We start from the raw sequence: 22,639 nt of genomic DNA on the forward strand, positions 1-22,639 counted from the left end.
TCCTTTTTATAGAGGGTATGTTTTAGCAAGGTTTTACTGTATTGTTGTGTATTATTAATACACATCTAAATTTTGATTACCAATTGCATTAAGTGAATGATGAAATTTAATTTAATGTTCTGAAAGTGACTAGGCCTATTTTTCCAATTTAATTATGCAAGTTCCCAACTTTGTATGTTCTTTCTGTCACATGATGTTCACTTTACTGAGATTATTAGATTGAACGAAGATTCCACTGAATAACTTAGAAAAGCAACATGGTTTAGATTCTACGAGCAGCAATGTTACACATGCACATCAATGCACAAGAAGATGAAACTGCAGAGCCTGCACTTCAGTTAGCACATTCCCTTTTTAACTGTTAAAAAAAATCTTCTGCACTCGTCTGTCAAGAAATCCTTAGTTGGTAAGATGCCTTGAGAAGCTACCTGCATGAAGCTGGGACTCTATATTTATGTGAAATTCGAATTTAACACAGTTCCTCTTGTAGCTGTAGAATTGGTTGTACAGGATCTAGCAGGGGAATAGGCAATTTTAAGGAGCGTCTGTCTTTCTCAGCACAGTTAAGTGGCAATAAACTATGCACACATTTTGTTGCTAGTACTGTACCTAGGGACTGGATTAATCTTGCTGAAGATAGGGACTGATGGAGGACTTATGTGAAATGGCAATGAACCTCTGGGTTCGTTAAAGGCCGTTTCTAAGTGAGTAATATCACAGAAATGGATTATAGTGGTGCTTATCATCTTTGACAATAGTCATTTCTGTTGCCATTTACTGGTAATGCCACTCGATTTGATTATTATCGAATATCTACTAATCATTGCTGGATTATGTACAGACCCAGAAATAAAATTTGGGTCACCTGAATTTTCCAAGTCTAGTTATAAGATACTGCACGTGTTCAGTATGAATGCCACCTGGGTCATCTGTCAATTTGGACTTCCCTCTGCCTCAGTCCTCTCTCTGTCCTTTCCCAATGTTGTGGTGAGCCATCCTGCTGGAAAAACATGCCCATGTTGTTTCCTTTTTTCAACTGTGTTATGACAAGCAAATGCAATCTGTTTCTCTACTGAGCATACGCTATATATTGTAATTGGAACTTGAAAAATTTTGTTTCTGAGTCTGTATCGGTACATTTCTAATTATTGTAAGTACAGTTTTCAGTCATGTTTATTGCATGTTAAGTTTCATTAGTTGCAGTCACTGTAATGTAAATTTTTTCTTTTGCTATGCACTTTCATGTTCCTGTAAATCATCATGGCATTCTGTAGGTCTGTTTTCCTTATGAAATAGGCATCTAAAAGAGTGTCAAATGTTCAGTGAATTTCACATAGCAAATGCAAATCAAGCTTTCAGGTATAACTCCCTGTAAAGTAGATTTGAATAATTTCGAGGGAAAAGTTGTTCTGGGGCCAGGCATCGAACCTGGGACCTTTGGTTAAACGTACCAACGCTCTACCAACTGAAAAATTGGATCGGTGGCTGGTAGAGTTCCCGGGTAGCTCAGTTGGTAGAGTGTTGGTACATTTAACCAAAGGTCCTGGGTTCGATCCCGAGCCCCGGAACAATTTTCCCTCGAAATTATTCGAATTTCACATTATCTATTAAACTTTTCTGTCCGTAATAAAGAAATATAATAGCTTTAATATATTTTTATCCATAACTGGTATCTAAACTGGTCTTTATTTCACCGTCCTTAGCAATCTAAACAATGGTCTTATTTACAGCAGTGAATTAAATCTTTATCTCCATGACAACTAACACATCAGCAACCATAAAATCCATACATTCATTCATTTATAATTTCTTCTTCAAATTACAAAGAAAAGGTGATCAGTTTAAAATTAAATTTAGATAGCAGTAATGGATAAAATATTTATTGTATACACGAGAGTAAACAGATTTTATGCACTCATGAAAATTATCACCCTTTACTTTGCCTCGGGTGCTAAACTTTCTACTCGCGCATAAAATCTAATTTTACTCAATTATATTATAAACTACTATTAATTAAATTAAATCAATGCGGTAATATTAAGAGATGATGTTTCTTTCATTACTTCCCCCCCCCCCCAAATTATAATTTAAAAGAAGCTGTTTATACTTGTATTATTATGATGGACCGAAGTACATATATTTCCATGCAGAAATTCTGCCTCATCATATGTTGAAAGATGAGTGGAACGGAATGGCTAGTTTTATTTTCAGTATGAAGTGTAGCTAATAACATTGGTTCATATGATTTGATTATTGTCGCTATGATAACCATTGCAGTGTTATAGAACAAAGTAACAATCGAAGCTCCACTGCAATTAAAATAGTATTGTGTAACAAGTGAAATTATGTTGTCTGTTTATACAGTCTACTCCCAATAATTTGCTGTAATTAATGCATGAACTTCCGCAAAATATCGAAAATCGCGAATTATCCGCAAAAACTTTTATTATTATTATTTTAAGTCCAGTAAAAGTTACTCTGACAGATTTAATTATTTATTAAAATATACTTCAAAATCAAGTGCAAAATATGAAACAGTGCAAAACATTTCGAAACATTGATGATATTTCACACTTTACAGGCTCTAATACGTTGAATGAACATTCTGCAATGAAATTGTGGTACATTTTAGCATTATGCTACAAGACATGAGTTCTGCTATGCATAGTATAATTATCTACATAAAGATTATTATTAGAGGACAAAAATTCGCTCCGGCGCCGGGGATCGAACCCGGGTGCTTGGTTCTACGTACCAAGCGCTCTCACCATTGAGCTATGCCTAAGTTAATCCACAGCACCGGATCGAACCCCTCTCCTCCAATGTTTTTCCCTTTGTGGCCTGACTCCAAGTTGGGCATGTATGTTGACATTTTATATTTTCAACTGCCATTATACAAGGAGCGCACTCAGTTGAGTGTCTTGGTGGCCGAGATTCCACAGTAATATGCACTGTTACTAGAATCTACGTAAAGATTTTTTTTTTATCCTACAGAATACATCTGTTATGGTAACTATTATATGAGAGGAGAGGGGTTCGATCCGGTGCTGTGGATTGAACGTCGGCGTAGCTCAATGGTGAGAGCGCTTGGTACATAGAACCAAGGACCCGGGTTCCATCCCCGGCACTGGAGAGAATTTTTCTCCTCTAATATTAATTGTTACCATAACAGATGTATTCTGTGGGACCAAAAAATAATAATCTTTACGTACATAGATTCTTCGAGCGTACAGATTACTGTGCATATTACTGTGGGATCCCAGCCACAAAGTCACTCAACTGAGTTCACTCCTTGTATAATGGCAGTTGACTTATAAAATGTCAACATACATGCCCAACTTGGAGTCAGGCCGCAAGGAGAAAAACACTGGAGGAGAGGGGTTCGATCCGGTGCTGTGGATTGAATTTCGGCATAGCTCAATGGTGAGAGCGCTTGGTACGTAGAACCAAGGACCCGGGTTCGATCCCCGGCGCCAGAGCGAATTTTTCTTCTCTAATATTAAATATTAATAGTATAATTATGCTATGGCTGGCAAGGCTCATCGAAAGATGAAGAAGTGGGAAGGGAGAGGAGAGAAGAGTGAAAGAAGGGTGATGCGTAAATCGAGTAAAAACGGAAATGACGTTACTACTTATCCCCCCCATCCCCTCCCCCCGCAAAAAAATTATTGCGCATTAACTGCATGTGAATTACCGGGAGTTGACTGTGTTTGGAATGTTTTGAAAACCATTCCTTCAGAAAATGTTGTCTTGAAAATTGATTTTTTCAGTGATATATTTCTCCCCTGAGAATGCTTTTGCATTTATCACTGAAATCTACTTGATCTGCTCAGTAAGGGTAGGTCGATGCACGTGGCTAACAAGAAAGACAGGCTACAGCGCAAGGTCTCGCTCTTAGTCATAAACATGGGCAACATTGAACAAGTTCATATATAAAACACGTTTAACAGGAGTTTAATATAGCAATTCCTTTGTTTGTTTTTTTAGAACTTTGAACGTGTCACAATGGCAATGACTAGACCGATAATCATGTGACTCCGATTCACGCCATAACCTGTCTTTCTCGTTAGCCATGGCTGATGCACAATTGATGCCAAAGAACCCATTTGCCAACAATTGAAAACGTATTGTTGTTCTTAGTGTTATCAATCTGTCTCTGGTCAGGTATCACAGGTACCATATATTTCAACCAATGATAATGGGTTTTTTGGTTACATAGTTCACCATACTGATTGTAGAGGATTCCGGTAGGAAAAAAAAAGAGAATCTGTTAATTCAAAATATTACTGATACCTTCACTATGCATGTTATGTGCACAAATTAAAAATTTGTTCTAAATAAGCAAAGATGAGCTGAAAAGTTGGTGACTTGATAGTTGGTCTTTTACGAGTAGAAACCATTCAATCAACCATAAAATTGAAAGTGAATATATATAAACAGTCCCTGTAATTTGAGATGCCATCAAAAGTCAGAGAAATTAAATCTCAGAACATAATATATTGCAAAACTCTAAAAAAATCATCGTGAAAGCCTGGAATCTCGTATCAGTAATATATAAAGGAGTGGGGGTAGTGTGATTGTGTTGTGTTGTTGTGTTTGTTGCAGCATACTCAAAGCAACTCGAGCTGATGCTTGCGGAAAGGATTGAAGTACTGAGTGACCTGAAGCAGAAGGTTACGGCATTCAGAGCGCAGCTTGTTGCGGAAGAGCAAATCAGTCAAAAAATCAAGCGACCAGCACCTGCAAGGCACAATTAGCCGTTGTACACTTGTTACAAAGACAGCTATAAAATTCTTTTTAAACACATTTTGAATTGTTGCATGCTACTTTCTAATTCTCGTGATGCTATATTTTTGCCGTGGCCAAGAGTGAAATCCATTGCGCAAGTGGAGGAAAGTTGGCTTCAGTTCCAGAGCCAACTGTTGTGATCTTCTTTTTTTTTTTTTTGTGTTTTTAATTTTGTTCTTTCTGCAAGAATATCTCCACAAGAATTAATAAGACCTGCTTTGTGGTAATTTTTATTTCCCTCTCAAAGCGCAGGCGTGCATTTTTCCCACTGCAGGAGCATGCAATGCCCTCTCATTTCCAAAGATATCGGGCCTCTAGTGTCATGAGAGCTAACACTAGTTTGTCAGAATAATAGAATAATTATTATTAAAATATGGTGGGAGTAACATTACACCTCGTTGTAAATATAAAAAATGCATGATAATGCTAGATACATAAAGTTGCAGTATGTTAATAATGGACATAATGCTGATAACTACAGTAAGTTAATATTTATATCATCTTCTTCCCTCTCAGTACTTACTGCTTGATGCTGACCTTATTTTATGTTATCTTCATTGTGTGTGCGAGCGCGCGTATGTGTGGTGTGTGTGCCTTGAACTGATGGACGAATTAAATAGTTTGGTTCAAGTAATCATGGATTTGCCACGACACACATTATATCGTTACAGTAGCTATTTAAATTTCACTGTTTGATTAAATGATGAAAGTTAGAGATGTGCAGTGCACATGCCCCTGTGTTGTAACAGCACTGGAGCTTCAGACCAGTGATTCTCGTAGTACGAAGATGGAAAACAGCATTGAAGTACTAATTCTCGTATAATTGAATGCTAACCTCACATATAGTGTGCTTGTAGAAGTGTCCCCCCTCTGAAATAGTGGACCTTGACACAGTTTTACATCCCTGCGCTGAGAGTCTCTGTTCTAGATCGCTCTGGATGCTGTATTGTAAAATGAAGCTGTTTGGTTTACTGCCAAATTGTAAAGTGCTACAGTTACAGAAAAGGAGAAAAAGAATCAAATACTAAATGTACTATAACTGTGAAATAGGCAGAATTCTAGTCACTTGAGTGAGCAGTCAACTCAAGATTGTGCTTGGAAAACGAACTGTTTAATGTATAAAATACCAGTAATTTGACGTTTTTGTCTATTTCTCTTAGAAGGTGTATCGCCAATGTTTTCTAGTCACCATTTGCATAGAATAGAACGAAAATTGTAATTGACGTTCTTACAAAATTTAAGAACCCTTTGAACAAAAACTTTGACGTGTAGTCAGATATAAGATGTATTCTAATTTTATTCTGTTGATATTTCGGAAATTCAGAGAATCACAGTAGTGACGTGTAGTCTGGTAGAAGATGTATCATAATTTTATTCTGTTAATATTTCGGGAGTTCAGAGAATCACAGTAGTGCATCTGCTGACAGTTTTATATACAATGAAAGTGCTGTCTATTTTCTTTAAAAAAAGTTCGGTCCACAGATTTCTTGTGCAGTGTGTAGTAAACATGTAAATTTGAGTCGGATATGATTAGGGCCACTTTTACTTGGCAGCATGGGTCTGGCACTCAGTTGATTTGTTTTGGATCTCAAAGAAGGATATAAATTTAATTCACGGAACTTCTGGTGTATAGCTGAACAAACAAATGCTGCGTATACAGTGTATTTTTCTGGGCAACAATTCCTCGTGCTGACTGACTTGCACTGTGTCTAGGTCATGTGTGTTTGTGAGTGTATGTGTGTATGTATGTGTGTGAGAGAGAGAGAGAGATATAGGAGTCAGTGCCACCAAACGGCTGGCCGTGACTGCAAGATGGGGAGAAGATGTGATGCAAAGACATTAAGTTAGATCGCGCTGTGTGATGCTCTGTATCAGAGCTGACACCACTTTTATATTGTTTCCTGCCTCTACACTGATGAATCTCTTTGTTTAACAATGAATATTTTTAATTGTTCTGCTGATGTCCTTATATCACATGTAAGCACAATAATAAATTGTACTTTTGCCCAACTTCAGTTGTTTCATTTCTCTTGTAACAACTGTATTCCTGCACTCCCACCTTTCCATTGAGCCATGATCCTGAGCAGGGATGAGTGGGTAAGTCCTGAAGTTTACTTATTGACATTATATATATAAATCATGCTTACAGCACTATTGGCATTTTTCTCAAACCGAATGTTAGATGTATTTTAGCTATAGTACTACAAAGTATTAATAAATAATAATATAGCATTCTTTCATTACCTAAATCCCAGATCACATACAGATTGCTCGTTCCTTTGTTAAAATCGTTTGCACTTCGAAGAGAACAACCGCCAGGATCGCCACCAGTCTGCCGTAAATGAACACGAGATGGCAGTACAGTCGCTAATGCAATTCAAATGGAAGTTATGATGTGACTCCTTATGTAACAACTAGATGGCAGCATAGTAAACTTGACAAAAGTTGTTAACTTCAAAACCTATAACGCGGAGCAATGTGGGTATATATGATCTAGGCCTAGATGTAAGCTGACGAACACCTGTGACAGTAGCTGTAGAAATATGTATTATTTAAAAGTTAAGTCTATTATTTTTTCTTGTTTTGTGAACTTGATTGATTTATTCATTCATTCAGTGTTCTGTCCATGGGTAGGTCTTTCACTGCAAACCCAGCTTTATCCAGTCTTTCCTATTTTCTGCCTTCCTCTTTGTCTCCTCATATGATCCTTATATCTTAATGTCGTGTATCATCTGATATCTTTTTCTGACCTTAACTCTTCTCCCGTTCACCATTCCTTCCAGTGCATCCTTCAGTAGGCAGTTTATTCTCAGCCAGTGACCCAACCAATTACTTTTTCTCTTTCGGATTAGTTTCAGCATCATTCTTTCTTCACCCATTCTTTCCAACACAGCTTCATTTCTTATTCTGTCTGTCCACTTCACATGTTCCATTCTTCTCCATATCCATATTTCAAATGCCTCTATTCACTTCGTTGTAATGTCCATGTTTCTGCCCCATACAAAGCACTTCACTAGTCTCTTCATTAGTTCTTTTTCCAGAGGTCCACAGAAGATGCTACTTTTTTAGTTAAAAGCTTCCTTGGCCATTGCTATCCTCCTTTTGACTTCCAGACAGCAGCTCATGATATTGCTTATAGTACACCCCACTCGTTGTGCCATTTTTTAAATAAATATATATCAGCATGTTCCATTACATTGGAGTGATATTACATGCTTCACATAAAATATTAGAATTGGTTACATAATTTATGACATGGGACTTCACAACATATTTACAATTTTGATTAAGATCTTGCAATTCTTATAGATTAAGTTGTTGTCTAATTAGACTTCTTTATTTTAGGTTACAATCATTGTTAGTATTATTTCTAATTTTGATTATTATTATATTTTGCCAAATTGTATAGATTTTACAAATTTTTTAAGCTTTTTAGGTATGTTTTTGTGAATTGATCAAATGGTGGAGGCCAAGTTTGACCTGTGCATATTATATTAGCTCGTAGAATTCTTCTTTCATTTTCCAGTTGGGCACATCTTAGTGTTATATAGTTGACTGTCTGTTCTTGTAGTCTGCAAGGGCACGTTGGTGTTGGAATAATCTTGAACCTGTGAAGGTACGATCTTGTGAAGCCATGACCTGTCACAATAGAAGTAAATTCGGCTCTGATAGGTAATTTTATCTTCAACCTGTCTTTAACTGATGGGGAAAAATGATTTCGTTATTGAGCCTTTAGTTGAGATAGTCCACTGTTCTTGCCATTTTTTTAAGCTCTTTTCTTTCTCTTCTATTAATATTATATCTCTTGGTATTTTATTATAAGCTACTTCCCATTCATCTTCTGTGGTGGCTTATTTAGCAAGACGGTCAGTCATTTCATTTCTCAGTATTCTGACATGGGCCTTCACCCACCTAAAGAGCATGGTCTATTGCTGTCTCTCAAGTAACTCATCTTGTCATGTTTGCACTTTTTCTTGGGAAAGATAAATGCAGTAGCGTCCTGTTGCTTTCCACACACCACTCCCAGGGGGCCCCAGCGTGGTGGTGAGAAGAATGGATTTGACTGATTAAGCCCTCCAGACTTCACCGAAATTCACCGCAAGGGTTAAATATCAGTTCTATCAGGGTTTTTTTACCTGATCAGAGACTGGGAAATCCCAATTAGCCTTTGCCCCCCCTCCCCCACTTGTTGATTAAATCTTCATAAAATGTGAGAAATTGTATCAATGTATGTAGTAGTCTCTTTTGAGTGGATACAAATGCTGAACCTGTAAGACCTTGACTTTGTATTGGTCATAGGCTGTCCAGATTTTTTATGGTGCAGCAGGAAACATCAGCAATTTCAAGAAAAACCACAAACACTTACCTAGTCACTCTCCATTGAAATGGTGCATAAAATATAATGATATAATGATAGTACTTCGCACACTAAATTTGTAGAGTATCTTAACTGTTTTAATTAAATGCATATACATAATTATAGTCACTAAGAATTCAATTTCAGTTCTGACGTGTGCATGGAAGTCTTTCACATAATATTGTACACACTGAACTCTTAACATACACATTTTACAAGTACCTGTCTGAAGAATGTATCTTTTTAAGGATCTGTTCATTCCCATAACAGCTTCACTCTAAGTTCTTCACATGAGAAATGAAAGTTTTTCACTTGTAACAAAGCTTTAACTGTTTCAACTTTCATTCTTGAATTTTCATCAGTCCAGATTGAGTTCATTGTGGAGAAATCTTTCAAATGATGAATGACTGACTGAAAGACACATGATTAATGACACTATTTTGAGAAGATTTTCAAATGGAATTGTTTTTAAATGTTGAAAAAAAAAACATACCACTTTTCACCTGTTGGTGTGGTTTGTCACAATTTTTCAACTAAAAAAATTGACACTGTAGCAGTTCTAAAACTTCCGTGCACTAATGAAGACAAAGATGCTATGTTCTTCTCAAAGAGTGCAGAGTATCTCATACTGTGCTTGTTGGTTCTTCTGTCTCGTACTGAGAACCGTTCAGAAATGTGCATGAATTGCAGCAGTTCCATCATGATACTGAAATATTTTACGTGTAAAATGTTACTGAAACAAAATCAAAACTTCTGGAGACAAAATTAATTTCTGGGGACAAAAACAGGGACATTTGTTCCCAGGGGACAGCAACTCAAAACCGGGGACTGTCCCTGGAAATCGGGGACATCTGGTCAGCCTAGATTTGGTCATTGATATGTTTTTATTCTTCTAAGTGCAGAGAATGTTTGCTCTGTAGAAGTTATGGTGCTGTGAATAGAAACAATAAGTAATCCAAGCTTGCAGACTTCTGGTAATGCTTCTTTTTCTTGTGTGTATTAACTAGATGGTACAGATATTTTCCATGAAATTCATTATAAGAGTAGAGGACAGTGAGTTTGTTAGCCTGATAAAATTTAGCGTGTCTGAGTTTATTTCTTTGAACATGTTAAATAGTAGCAGGAAAGCTCACCCTATATTCCCTATATTCCAACAAAGTCACAAAGTTCTAGTTGTGCATAAAACTAAAGCTTTCATCAATTTGAAAAACTATTGTATCAATTATCTTATTGGAAAGGGCTTTTCTTGGAACTTCAGGGTTTTGTTCTGTGCGATGATGTTTACGTGGAGTTCTTCTTCTTCTTCCCTTCAAGTATTAGGCCATATGGCGTATTACGATCTCTCAGTTGAATTTTCAGTCCAGCACTTCTTTGGATGACCGAGAGATCCCTTCCTGTTTGGACGATAGATTTTGGATATGTCTTTTGTTTCTGTAATTTTTTCACAGCTATACTGTACTGTATTTGGACTGAAAAGTATGTCAATGTAACTGAATATCTTACTGCAAGTAATTAATAACGGTGATGTTTCAAAACTAGTAAGGAAGTTGTGTAAGGGATTGAGATGGGTTGCAAGATGATTTACAAAATAAGTCAAAAAGTTTCTTATTAACATTTATTTTGTATTTAGGAACATAAACAATCAATCAATTTAGGGCATTTCAAAACCTAAGAGGTTTTTAGCCTCATTCACGATATATCGCCATTTGTCTCTGTTCTCTGCATCTTCTTGTTGTCCTCCCACTGTAGAAAGATTATCATATACTTGGTCCTGCCAACGGAGACAAGGCCTACCAAGAAGTCTTGTACATCTTGGAGAATAGTTGAAAGCTTTTCGTAGAAGAGAGTCTTCATCACGCCGTAGAACATGTCCAAGCCAATGTAGTCTTCGACTTTTTATTAAGGCTATTATGTCTGGATCTTTATAAATATCCCTTAGTTCCTTGTTCAAAATTCTCCATGTCTTATTTTCTTGAATGAGACAAAAAAAACTTCCTCAAGGTTTTTTTCTCGAAAGTAAAAATGTTTTTTTTTTTTTTTAATCCAAGTTTCACAGCAATATAGGAAAGTTGGTAGGATTATAGTTTTAGAGCATCTTAATTTTGATAATCGAGAAAGGAGTTTGGAACTACGCAATTTATGAAGGGGGTAATAACACTTACTTGCCGTAACGAGTCTATGTTTAATTTATTTTCCAAATAAGTCTGTTTCATTAATTATACTTCCTAAGTATTTAAATTCAGTAACTTTTTGAAACTCCCAATCATCTACTATAAGTGACCCTCTATTATTTGAGGTACGTGATATATATTCATGTATTTAGTTTTGTCAGAATTAATTTTTAATCCTGTTAACATAAACAATATTAATTTATTGGTTTGACCCAATATTTTGGGTTTGTCTTGCTACACAGAATAGCTCACAATAAAATTTAAAATGAAAAATGTTTCAGTAATTATAAAGTAACCTCTGCGATGGCTGAATGGTCAGACCTTCAGACTGTGACACTTGTGGCAGACAAGATCGCAGTTGGGGGTTTTTCCCGGGGTTCTCCTGATTTTCCCCAAATTAGACATTTGCATCATTTTGTTATTTTGTAGCATTCCCCGAACACCACCAGGCAATGCATGGTGGGTGCTGGCCTAGGGATGAGTTGGGTTGCCTGCTCGAAACCTGGATACACAGAGAATCTTAGTGTGGTGAGCTGGTGTGGGTTTGGGAATGCGTCACCAGAGGGTCAGCGCCGTAGATCTTAACAGGTCGCAGTGCTGGGCCACAGTGCCCCCTCAGTTAAATTCAATTCCGTTATAAAGTAAAAATAATGCGATTAATATGCCTGTTTTTAGAAAGTACAGTGCGATCAAGAAGTCTCTCTGCAGTGCTCTTGTAGCCGAGAATTCAAGTGGCAGCACTGGCCGCTAAGCATATGATGAACTGGAGGTGTGAGGTTGTCAAACCGAGGGGAGTGCCAACTTTCTACTAGAATTAATGGAGCTGCGGAGGGACTATCCGATTGCATTGTAGCTTCTCAAATCTGGACTCAGCATTCCATACGTACACAGTGATATTTTAAAGTTCAAGGAAATGTCTCACATTTATTTTGATTATGAACATAGACGAAAAACTCATTTTGCATAAATACAAGGTTGCAAATATTTAAAAATTTAAGAAACGTGTAATTTTGCAAGCTCGAGGTATTCTTGCATTCTTTTGATCCAAAATTGGTCTACGCTCTGCGAAAAAAGTGTAATTAAACATTCCATTTCTAGGTACATATTTCGCTGGCTCAGAACGAGACTGTTACAACTCACAAAATTCACTTTTTGAGTTATTACCATCATTTGAACACTTGAATTGAGATCTATGCTATGTGAAAGTGTGACACCTCTAAAAATTTCCTAGTGGGACATAAATGCACATATAACAGTTTTAAAATTATGCTATTTAGTCTTTTTTTTTTCAATTTGAAAGTGTTTTCCATTCTCAACTGCAAACATTGCTGCTGAAAGCAATGTTCCATTTTGACTTGTAACACTTTCACATTGAAAATATCCATTCTTCGAGCTTAAATTTGGCACATCTGATAATAAGTTCATACAATAATGATAGCATAATGTTCACTGCATTGTTTAAAAACAATGTTATTATTAATTTTGTCTTTACCATCGACGTAGTATTGAAACATTAATCATCGTGAATGTTCTTATACATCAATATTTAATTCACATAATATTTCATTTTATATCCCTAAGAAAGATCAATGTTGTGTATATACTGCATGTAAGAATAATACAGAAACAGAGAAATTAACTACAAGAAAGTTATAATAGACATATAAAAGAAGAAGCAACATCAAGGGCTGCAAAGACTAAAGATATTGAATCAGAAAACAGGATACAAGCAAAGTTGTGTGCTGTTTTGATCTTCAGGCAGTTCTTCCTTCACCTTGTGATGAGTGTTCCTCTTAATATTATAAAAGAAAACTGTCCTGTTACCATCTCACAATATGACATCGCAAACAGCCAGGGCCATTATTATTTTTGGCATGAGGGCTTGGTCAAAAGAGGTTCAAATGAGATTCACACATGCCTCTACAATTTCTTATTTCTTTGCCCAACACAGTAACAAACCAGGTAATTACGTTTTCAGACAATTATGTTGGGCAAAACAAGAATAAATTCATTGCCTCATTACTGCATAATTAACCTGTGTTAATGTCATAACACAGAAATTTTGGGCATCACAAGTCATACCTAAAATGAGAATGACTGTATGCATTCTACTATTGAACGAGGGGGAAAAAGGAGTTCTTAAAGAAGGACCTATATTACTGCCAGCGCAATGGGTACCAGTACTGAAATTGCCCAAGAAAAAAGGCAGTATATACAAAGTCAATGAACTAGATACACCAGATCATGGAGGTCAGAAAACAGAATCCTTTCGCCATCTTCTATAAGCACTCCTGTGAACAAGATGATTTCGAAAAAATAAGTAGTCAGCAAATACGGAAGCACAAGTCTTCTCTAGCAATACCAAAGCCAGTATTTTCTTCGCCTCCAGGGATAGATGTGGGGGGAAAATTTGCTTGATCTGTGTAAAAGTTTGAAAGTTTCCAATGGTGTTGAAGAAAATAATGCTACATTTGAATAACAACCAAACATGTTTTTTTCTCACTACATGTTGATGTTTGGTTGACTGTCCGAAGACAGGTTTGAACCTCATAGGCCTAAGTCACACCAATAAGGCATCACTCATGAGGCAGCTAGGCTACACGATGCAGTTTATTTCTTTTATTGTTGTAGTCATCCAAGTGTCTACCAATATCATTTTGTGTTTCTAAATCTACATTTTGCATATTTTTCCATTGTATTATCTAAATTTATTACACAGTGATGTAAGGAAAAACCTGTTGCAAGTAATAATATATTATGGAATACAGTTATATCTGAAACGACAAAATTAATATTTTAATAAACTTCTATAACAATAATGATTATACATACCAATTTTCATTGTTGTGTCATGATTCTCTGATTTACCATCTACAATGGAAAACTTTAAATGGCTCTACTGAAAAATCTCTATTTTTGAGTTGTAACAGTCTCGTTCTGAGCCATCGATTTAAATGAAATTTTTCTTTATAGTTTTTCGGAATTTCAACCAGTTGAACGCAATTGCCTAAAAACGGATTCATCATCTTTTGTGATAGTGGTAATTGTTTTGAGTTTCTTCCAGAATATACTCAAAAAGTTGTTGATTAGAATTGTAGAAACTTGGTTGCATGTCCACAAAGGTACAGTATTTGCCTATCATATGTAGCGAAATTTTCCATGAGCTCTTTAATACACTGGAATTAATCAAATATATTTTTGTCAAATGGTATTGGCCAGAAATCAAGTTTCTTTGTAAACCCGGTAATTTTATCTCTGGCTGTTATAATGTTAACATCTTGGCCTTGCAAACTATTATTCAAAACAATTCAAAACGTGTTCAGTCCATTTTTATGAAATGATTTGACTAATAGCTTTTTACCCACCGATCTGTGGACTGAGCTTGTTTTCAAGTGATATACACAATAACACAAACTTTTAGACAAGGATTGGTGTTGTTTTGGAAGAAAAGAAGCTTAAAATATGATAGAAATCTTAAAAAAATAAAATAAAGAAAAATCATAATATATGTACAAATAATAAAAATGGACTGAGTGAGTTTTGGGATCACATTCTTCAATTGGTCAAGCCCTTGAGATTTCTTCTCCTCTTTCAACCACTGTCCTTTCTTTTGTTTCTTTGTTTCTTCTACTTGCTTAACCAAAGCAGAAGCGAAAATGATAATTGAAAGGGTTTGAGATTCAATGGCAAGATAGAGTATTAACTATATAAATAACCCTACAGTGTAAATAAAAGAATGTTACTGATAATTAAGAATTTATATTTCAAAAAATCAAACGTATTCAACTATTGTGGTTCATAATTTAAGTAAAACCTTTTGGCATCCTTCACCCCCACATATGTTTCCTCCGTAATAATGTCATTTTAATGGAAATATACAGATCGCAAACATTTTTTCTTGTTTGCCATGCTTATTTTGAGGTTTGGCTATGAAAGTTCGTATAAAAGACCCTTAAATTGGAATCAGTAAGTTAATATGCGATTTTCAATGTTATTTACCCTTTCTGAGTTGAGAATGGTGGATACATATCAATTAGGGTCGTCTTAACAATCCTGAAGAGACTGATCAAATAATGCTGTTTATGTACATTATTTTTCTCCAAGAATAAGAGTAATGAAAGCAAAATGCCTTCTCTTTTTACTTCTTCAACTATTTCGTGAAATTTTGTCATGTGGTGGGAATTTATGTATGCATATATTTTAAAACGGAAGATACAGGGAAAGTTTATGATATATTTTAAATATGAATTTTTGGATTTCAAGCTAACTTTGTCTCGTGACTCTTAAGTTCAAACAATAATCAGTAAGGCTTTTGAGGAAATGCATGTGACGTGTAATGGAGGTATAGGTTTACATATCTCCACTGCCAAAGAAATGAAACTGCATGATATAATGCTTAATGTTAACACATGTCTTTCTTAGTTTGTATAGCTATTTTGAACCAATGAAGGAACAATTTTTATATACTTCTTAAATATAGGCTTATCCTTATGAACTTAAAAATACAAGAATGACGTCATTATAACAGAAGAAAGTTTAATGGTTCAGGAGTGAGAATAGAAGTGAATATGCCAATTGAGGACTTAGTTACAATCAAAGCGTAAGTAGATTTAAGTTATTTTGAGAAATTGAAAGACAAAGTTTTAAATTTGAGTAACTGAACAATAAAAACTAGTGTGACGTTAAAAGTTACATAGATTGTTATTAACAATCGGATAAGGCAAGGATATATAGTTTTCTTAACATACGCTGTTATTGCATGGAATGCACAAATATTATTTAAATACAAGTTTTGACTAATTTATTAGATGAACATGAATGCACTGTGATTGGAAAACAGGCTTGGATGATTCTTTGAATTAACATGATTATGATTCAGTTCAACGGTTTTATTTCCCTCATCACTTTTATGCAATGTTCTCGCACATGTCTCACTAGTAAGCGCCATTTTGTACTAATTACACTGTATTATCGCCATGCTCTCATGGTTAACATTTGGCAGGTCTTTGAGCAATCTCGTGCATAACATTCAGCAGGTCTTTAAAATTTAATTGTAGCCTATTATTGTTTTCAATTTCTTATGTCGCCACTCCAATCACTCGCCTCAGTTTCAATATTGCAACCAATAAGCTGCTTCCATTATTAAATGACACCTACTTGTCTAATCCACGTGGACTAAAACCGAGGTTGCAATGTCTTGTGCTGAGGACGAACATTAAGGTATGTGATTAAAAATTATTATAAAGAGTTAAGAATGTCAATGTACTCGTATATGAAATAATAATAATAATAATAATAATAATAGCCATTTAACAATAAAACAAACTAGTGCTTATTCTCATCGAGGAAGTAGACGTGACAACATGACGCCTAGAGTGAAACCTACAGAGCAACAATCGGTCGGCAAAATTATGTTTTAAAAGCACACCGCACGTTATTGTATGAAGCCGACATGTTAAGCATGAGGCCACGGCGATAATAGCTGAGATATCGATTTTGTTCCGTGCATTAAGTGCATAGCACATGGCAACCATTTCTGTAAGCTCCTGATCTCTAGGAGTTGCATATGGAATTAAGAAGAAGTTTATCAGAGAGCAGAAGGTTTAAGGATTTTGAAAACGATGCTTATGCAATAACAGCTTGAGTAGACTTAGGCTGTTATTGTATCCAGGTCCTCAATTGAAGTCAGAAATAGAAGAAAGCCGCTGCCACCTTATGTGAAAGCGACAAAGTCATAAGGACATTTTGCTAAAATGCACGATGCTAAGCTGAAAGTGAATGGTAAATTTTATGATCTGGAGTTTTGCTTAAAGAACGAATAGTACCCTGAATTTGGATTACAATCAATGAAGGGAAGAACGAACTTGAACAGCAGACAGATTACAATGGAGAAAAGGTCAGTTTTGCTGAGGGAAGAATTAGTAAGTCAGTCGACTTTCGAGGATAACCACATAAACCAAGGGAAAGAACAGGAAAGGTGGAAAAAAATCATCCCAACTGCAAGGACAGAACATCATATAGTCGAAGGTCACCACATGGCAACAGGAGATAGTATCAGGTTAAGAACCTGCGTAATGACGAATAAGGAAATATAAACATGATGACTCGACATGGAGAGGAATGAACGACACAAGGAGCGTGGTAATGAGGAAGAAGATGGTTGGTGAATAAAAAAAATCGAGAAGTGAAAATAGGGGAGGTAGTGAGAGTAATAAGGGTGGGATTGAAGAGAGAAATTTAGAAGATTCAAATCCAGTGACTATTGGGGATATGGAAAATGTGAGAAACATGATAGTAAAAAAAAATGCGAGAAATTAACTCCAAAGTTAAGTAAGTTGATGGGATAACGAGAAGTGGTGAAAAATATGTTGGAGGAATCGAGATATTATAGCGATACAGAAGACAAGCGAGTGAAGAAAGTGCAAGCCACGAAGAGGTTGAGGAGAGTGGTCAGTGAAGGAGGTAGAGATAAGTGCTGATCACGATCTGTTTTACTAAGGGAAGAGAAAAATATCTAGCGAATAGTATTTTTAGAGTAATGAGTGACCAATATTACTGAACTAGTAAAAGATCAAGAAAAGAGTAGTAGGAACTATCTAGTGGTACTGAATTAGATTAATATCAAGACATCAGAGTAATGAAGGTGTGAATAGTAGGAATTATTGATGGTGCACATAAGTTGTTGTAGTAAATAGCAAACTGAATAACAAATCAACTATATAAGTGAACTGGTGTAAACAGGTATATGTGAACTAGTGAATAGATAATGAATAGCAAAAGAAAGGTTACTTACTTACTTACAAATGGCTTTTAAGGAACCCGAAGGTTCATTGCCGCCCTCACATAAGCCCGCCATTGGTCCCTATCCTGTGCAAGATTAATCCAGTCTCTATCATCATATCCCACCTCCCTCAAATCCATTTTAATATTATCTTCCCATCTACGTCTCGGCCTCCCTAAAGGTCTTTTTCCCTCCGGTCTCCCAACTAACACTCTATATGCATTTCTGGATTCGCCCATAAGTGCTACATGCCCTGCCCATCTCAAACGTCTGGATTTAATGTTCCTAATTATGTCAGGTGAAGAATACAATGCGTGCAGTTCTGCGTTGTGTAACTTTCTCCATTCTCCTGTAACTTCATCCCGCTTAGCCCCAAATATTTTCCTAAGCACCTTATTCTCAAACACCCTTAACCTATGTTTCTCTCTCAGAGTGAGAGTCCAAGTTTCACAACCATACAGAAGAACCGGTAATATAAGGATAAGAAAGGTAGGATAAGAATTAAATAGACGGTGGTCTGAATAGTAAGAGGAGAGCAGTGGTGTAGCGTCAATGTAAGCTAAAAAGCTCAGCTTCCCCAGTTAATAATATTTCATAACAAACCTGCAGTTTATGAACAAAATTATTTATTAATTTTAATACAATTTATATTTACGCGTTAAATATTGTGATGCGGCAGCTCAGGATGATTTATGATGCAGCAGTAAACATAAAGCCTGCACACACCAGCTTCCAATCCCCTCATTCTTCTGTGTAACCCACCCCGCACATTTTCCATCTCTTTCTATCAAAACTACCCTGGTCGCAAGGCTCGCAAGAAGCTGGCTTTAACATTGAAAATAATTTAGTTTCCGAGTTATCCCTTTCGTGAGTTGTGTTTAGTTGAAGTTTTAGTGTGCATTGTGGCTGATATAATGAATAATGGGTGAAATAACTGTTGCTGACACTAATTCACTTGCATTTTTAGGGCAATTCCATTATCAAGACTTATGAACAAAAGTGTGATTTAAAAAAGAAACGACCGACCCCCTTGCTGTCAATGAAGGACACAACCAAGACAGACGCATACTTACGTAATTACTAATACTGTATTTATTGACCGTTAATATTGTGATTTCTCTAAATATGACAGAGAGTGAGCTAGTGTTAAATTATAGGTATACATGTCTATGTGTAAACCATGAACTCGTAATTTACTACGTACCATTCGAGGTGATGCCTTATTGGTGTTACTTACGAGGTTCCAACCAATCTTCGGACTGCTGACTTGACATTGACTACTATTTATTTTAAGACTACATTTTTTCAATACGTTATCTCATATGTACATGGAAGACAATTTGAGTTAGCTTCCCCTGCTGAAAATTTCATGCTACGCCACTGATAGCTAGTGGGAATAGGGTAGGTATAATAAAGTGTATTGCAAAGAAGCGTTGTTTGTAATGATTGTTAATGGTGGCACTGTATACATAAAAACATGAGGTCCACCATTACATGTAAGAAATGCTGTGACGAAATACAGAGTGTTCCGCTTATAAGTATAACAAAAGAAATAGCTATAACTTCTGAATTAATACAAGTATATAGTTGAAACCAACTGCTACAAAGAATGAAAACTGGGAATTTTTGTTACCTTATGTTCCATAAACCTCAACATGGCTTCCATTGGTGGCACGGGAAATATCCAACCGGTATTCAACCTCGACCCAAGTGTTATGAAGCATCTGTGGTGTAACATTGTTGACAGCAGCATAAATTCTTTCTTGTAAGTCTGCCAAATCACGTACTGGCGTCCTGTAGACCTGGTCCTTAACAAACCCCCACAGGAAAAAATCAGGTGGTGTTAGATCTGGTGATCTGGCAGGCCATGTGATGTACGGTGATCCTCTTCCGATCCATCTTGCAGGGAATTGTTCGTCTAAGAATGTGCGAACCATGTTGGCAAAGTGTGGTGGAGCCCCATCTTGCTGGAAAATTGCTCCATCTGGGAGTTGTGGCACAGCATACAGTTGCAACATATCCAGGTACGTTTTTGCAGTGACTGTCTTTTCAGCAAAGAAATAGGGACCAATGATTCTGTCACGCATGATCCCACACCAAACATTCCATTTAGGGGAATCCCGTTGGTGTTCAATTACGACACTTGGATTTTCCGACCCCCAGATGCGACAATTGTGTCGGTTTACTTTTCCACTGACGTGGAAGGTTGCCTCATCTGAGAAACAGACTCGAGTTAGAAATGTGTCGTCATCGTCCACTTTATCCAACATTGTTTCTGCAAAGCGTTTTCGTTCCAGTTTATCATTCGGCGTAATCATCTGATGAAGTTGCAGCTTGTACGCTCGCAAACGCAATCTTTTATGGAGCACTGTATGCACTGTTGTTGGTGGGATGTTCAACTGCACACTAGCCTGTCGAATGGATTTCCGCGGGCTTCTCTGAAATGCCTCGCGAATGCGTTCGACATTTTCGTCAGACACTTTACGCTTGGAATGTTTACCTGCATTAGACAACAAACTTCCTGTTTCTCTGAGCTGCCTATCCCATTTCATTATTGAGACGTACGTCGGTACAGCTTCCCTCGGTCTAAGATTGTACTGACGGCGAAACAAGCGCTGTACACGAATTATGGATCTATGTTCTGCTAATGACAGCACACAAAAGGCTTTCTGCTGTGGCGTCCACATGCTGACTGACTAAAGATACGATACGAATTCTCTTATTTAATGATCTGCGCATGCGTGAGTCTTCTAAAAATAAGTAACAACAATGGATTAAAACTTCCCAATTTCCTCTTTACAATGGTACCAATCTTAACCCATTTGCATGCATTGTTATGAAATTATAACTATTTCTTTTATTATACTTATAAGCGGAACACGGTGTATATATCATATTATACTCCTTAAATAATATGTACTAGTACCAGTAGCGGCCGGTGATCGAAAATGATATTAATTATTATTGTTATTATATTATTAATATCATTACTGTATTATTATTATTGTTATTATTATTATTATTATTATTATTATTATTATTATTATTATTAGTTTATTATTACTATATTAATAAAATAAAATTTCACTCACCAAATAAGCTGTTATGCTGTGAGTTTCAGTGTTTGTTTCAGTGTGAAGAAGCAACCTATATTGTGTTGAAATTCCCCTTTCTTTCTTTTCTTTTTATTTTTTTCCTTTGACAGCAATAAACAAGGCCAAGGATTCTCTTCAAATATTACATCATCATCTCTATTTCAATTAATCAACTTATATTTGCCTTCAACAATTAACTTTCTTTTTTCTTTAATGTATCACATCACATTATATTGTACATGTTTATTATATTCAGGACCCTTGTGGTCACTCAAAATTCTTTGAGCTGATGTCTATAATTTAGAAATTTATTTATTGCACCACATTACCACTTAATTTATGTTGCCCATACCAGGATGCAATAGAAACTCGCGTTTTAAGATTATCTGTCAGAAAAATTGTCGCGGATGTCGTAGGTATCTCGGTAGTCTCTCTCTTTATTTAAAACTTCCTTTCTTTTAGTATTATTTCTTCTCGAAAAAGGACACTCTAACAATGAATTAACTGCACCAGCATTATTTCTCTCATTTGTTTCTGTTTATATTTTCCCGATATATATAAAAACATTGGCCCAGATTCACTACTGTACTACGAAGTACAACACCCTTGCTTAAGTCATAAACCAAGACATAAGGGGAGAGAATAGAGTGGGTCTCTACCTGCCAAAGAGCTGGAATTTTGTTATTTATGGCCTATTTAGGAAGACAAGTCACCATTGCTATTCCCACCCCACTCTACCCTTGAGGCCGGCCCATGGATGGGAGAAGTGAAACCTGACCAGGCCACGAGCCCTGACGAATTGTGCCTCAGCTACAACGTTTTAAGCGCAAACTCAAAGCCCGCGAAAAGACAGGAAATGCATAAGCCAGACCCGGCACGAGCGATCCTGGCCTCAGGAACAGATTTTACTGCAAAACAGGTCCATGTACATCACAAGCCAGACCCAGGACGAGCAATCCTGGCCTCAGGAACAAATTTTACTGCAAAACAGGTCTATATACATCACAAAGTTTTCAAATGCTTCTACAGCGATATATGCTTCATTCAAATAACTAATACATTATATAAAAATACAAAATTTGATTTCAGTTAAGCCAAGTGACTGAGGCCGGGCCTCACTTGCCTTAGTCAATCAGCCGCCACTGACTAGCACTAGAAAAGGCACTTTTTTTTTAAGTAGAATGACCCATTAATACTTTGTTTGGAAATTCAACCCGCTTTAACCATCTCTGGCTTTGATACGAGTTATCACTTTCAGTGCACTTTCACTACTAGACAGCAGCTGTATTTCAATCCTGTCACTGGAAGAGCTTGTAATGGCACTTAATGAAGAAAGGATGAATATACCCAAGTCAACATTCGGCAGCTTGTGAGAAGCATGTCTAGTAGATGCCAGGCAGTAATTCATGCTGATGGAGGCCACACGTGATACTAAGTCCATGTAGAG

The 22,639-nt window shown here is 36.4% G+C and overlaps 1 protein-coding gene across 3 annotated transcripts in view; it reads left to right on the plus strand.

Annotated features, from left to right (window-relative positions):
- Nucleotides 1-5,187, plus strand: part of Klp10A (kinesin-like protein 10A) — a 216,519-nt gene extending 211,332 nt beyond the window's left edge. For all 3 annotated transcript variants that reach the window (XM_069820646.1, XM_069820644.1, XM_069820645.1), the window contains one exon: nucleotides 4,606-5,187. In XM_069820646.1, coding sequence (XP_069676747.1) covers nucleotides 4,606-4,757 — 152 coding nt within the window. In that variant the 3' untranslated portion in view covers nucleotides 4,758-5,187. The remainder of the gene's footprint in view (nucleotides 1-4,605) is intronic.
- Nucleotides 5,188-22,639: the final 17,452 nt, after the last annotated feature.

This window comes from Periplaneta americana, chromosome 3 (assembly GCF_040183065.1).
Source record: "Periplaneta americana isolate PAMFEO1 chromosome 3, P.americana_PAMFEO1_priV1, whole genome shotgun sequence".
In the NCBI taxonomy this organism is placed as follows: Eukaryota; Metazoa; Arthropoda; class Insecta; order Blattodea; family Blattidae; genus Periplaneta; species Periplaneta americana.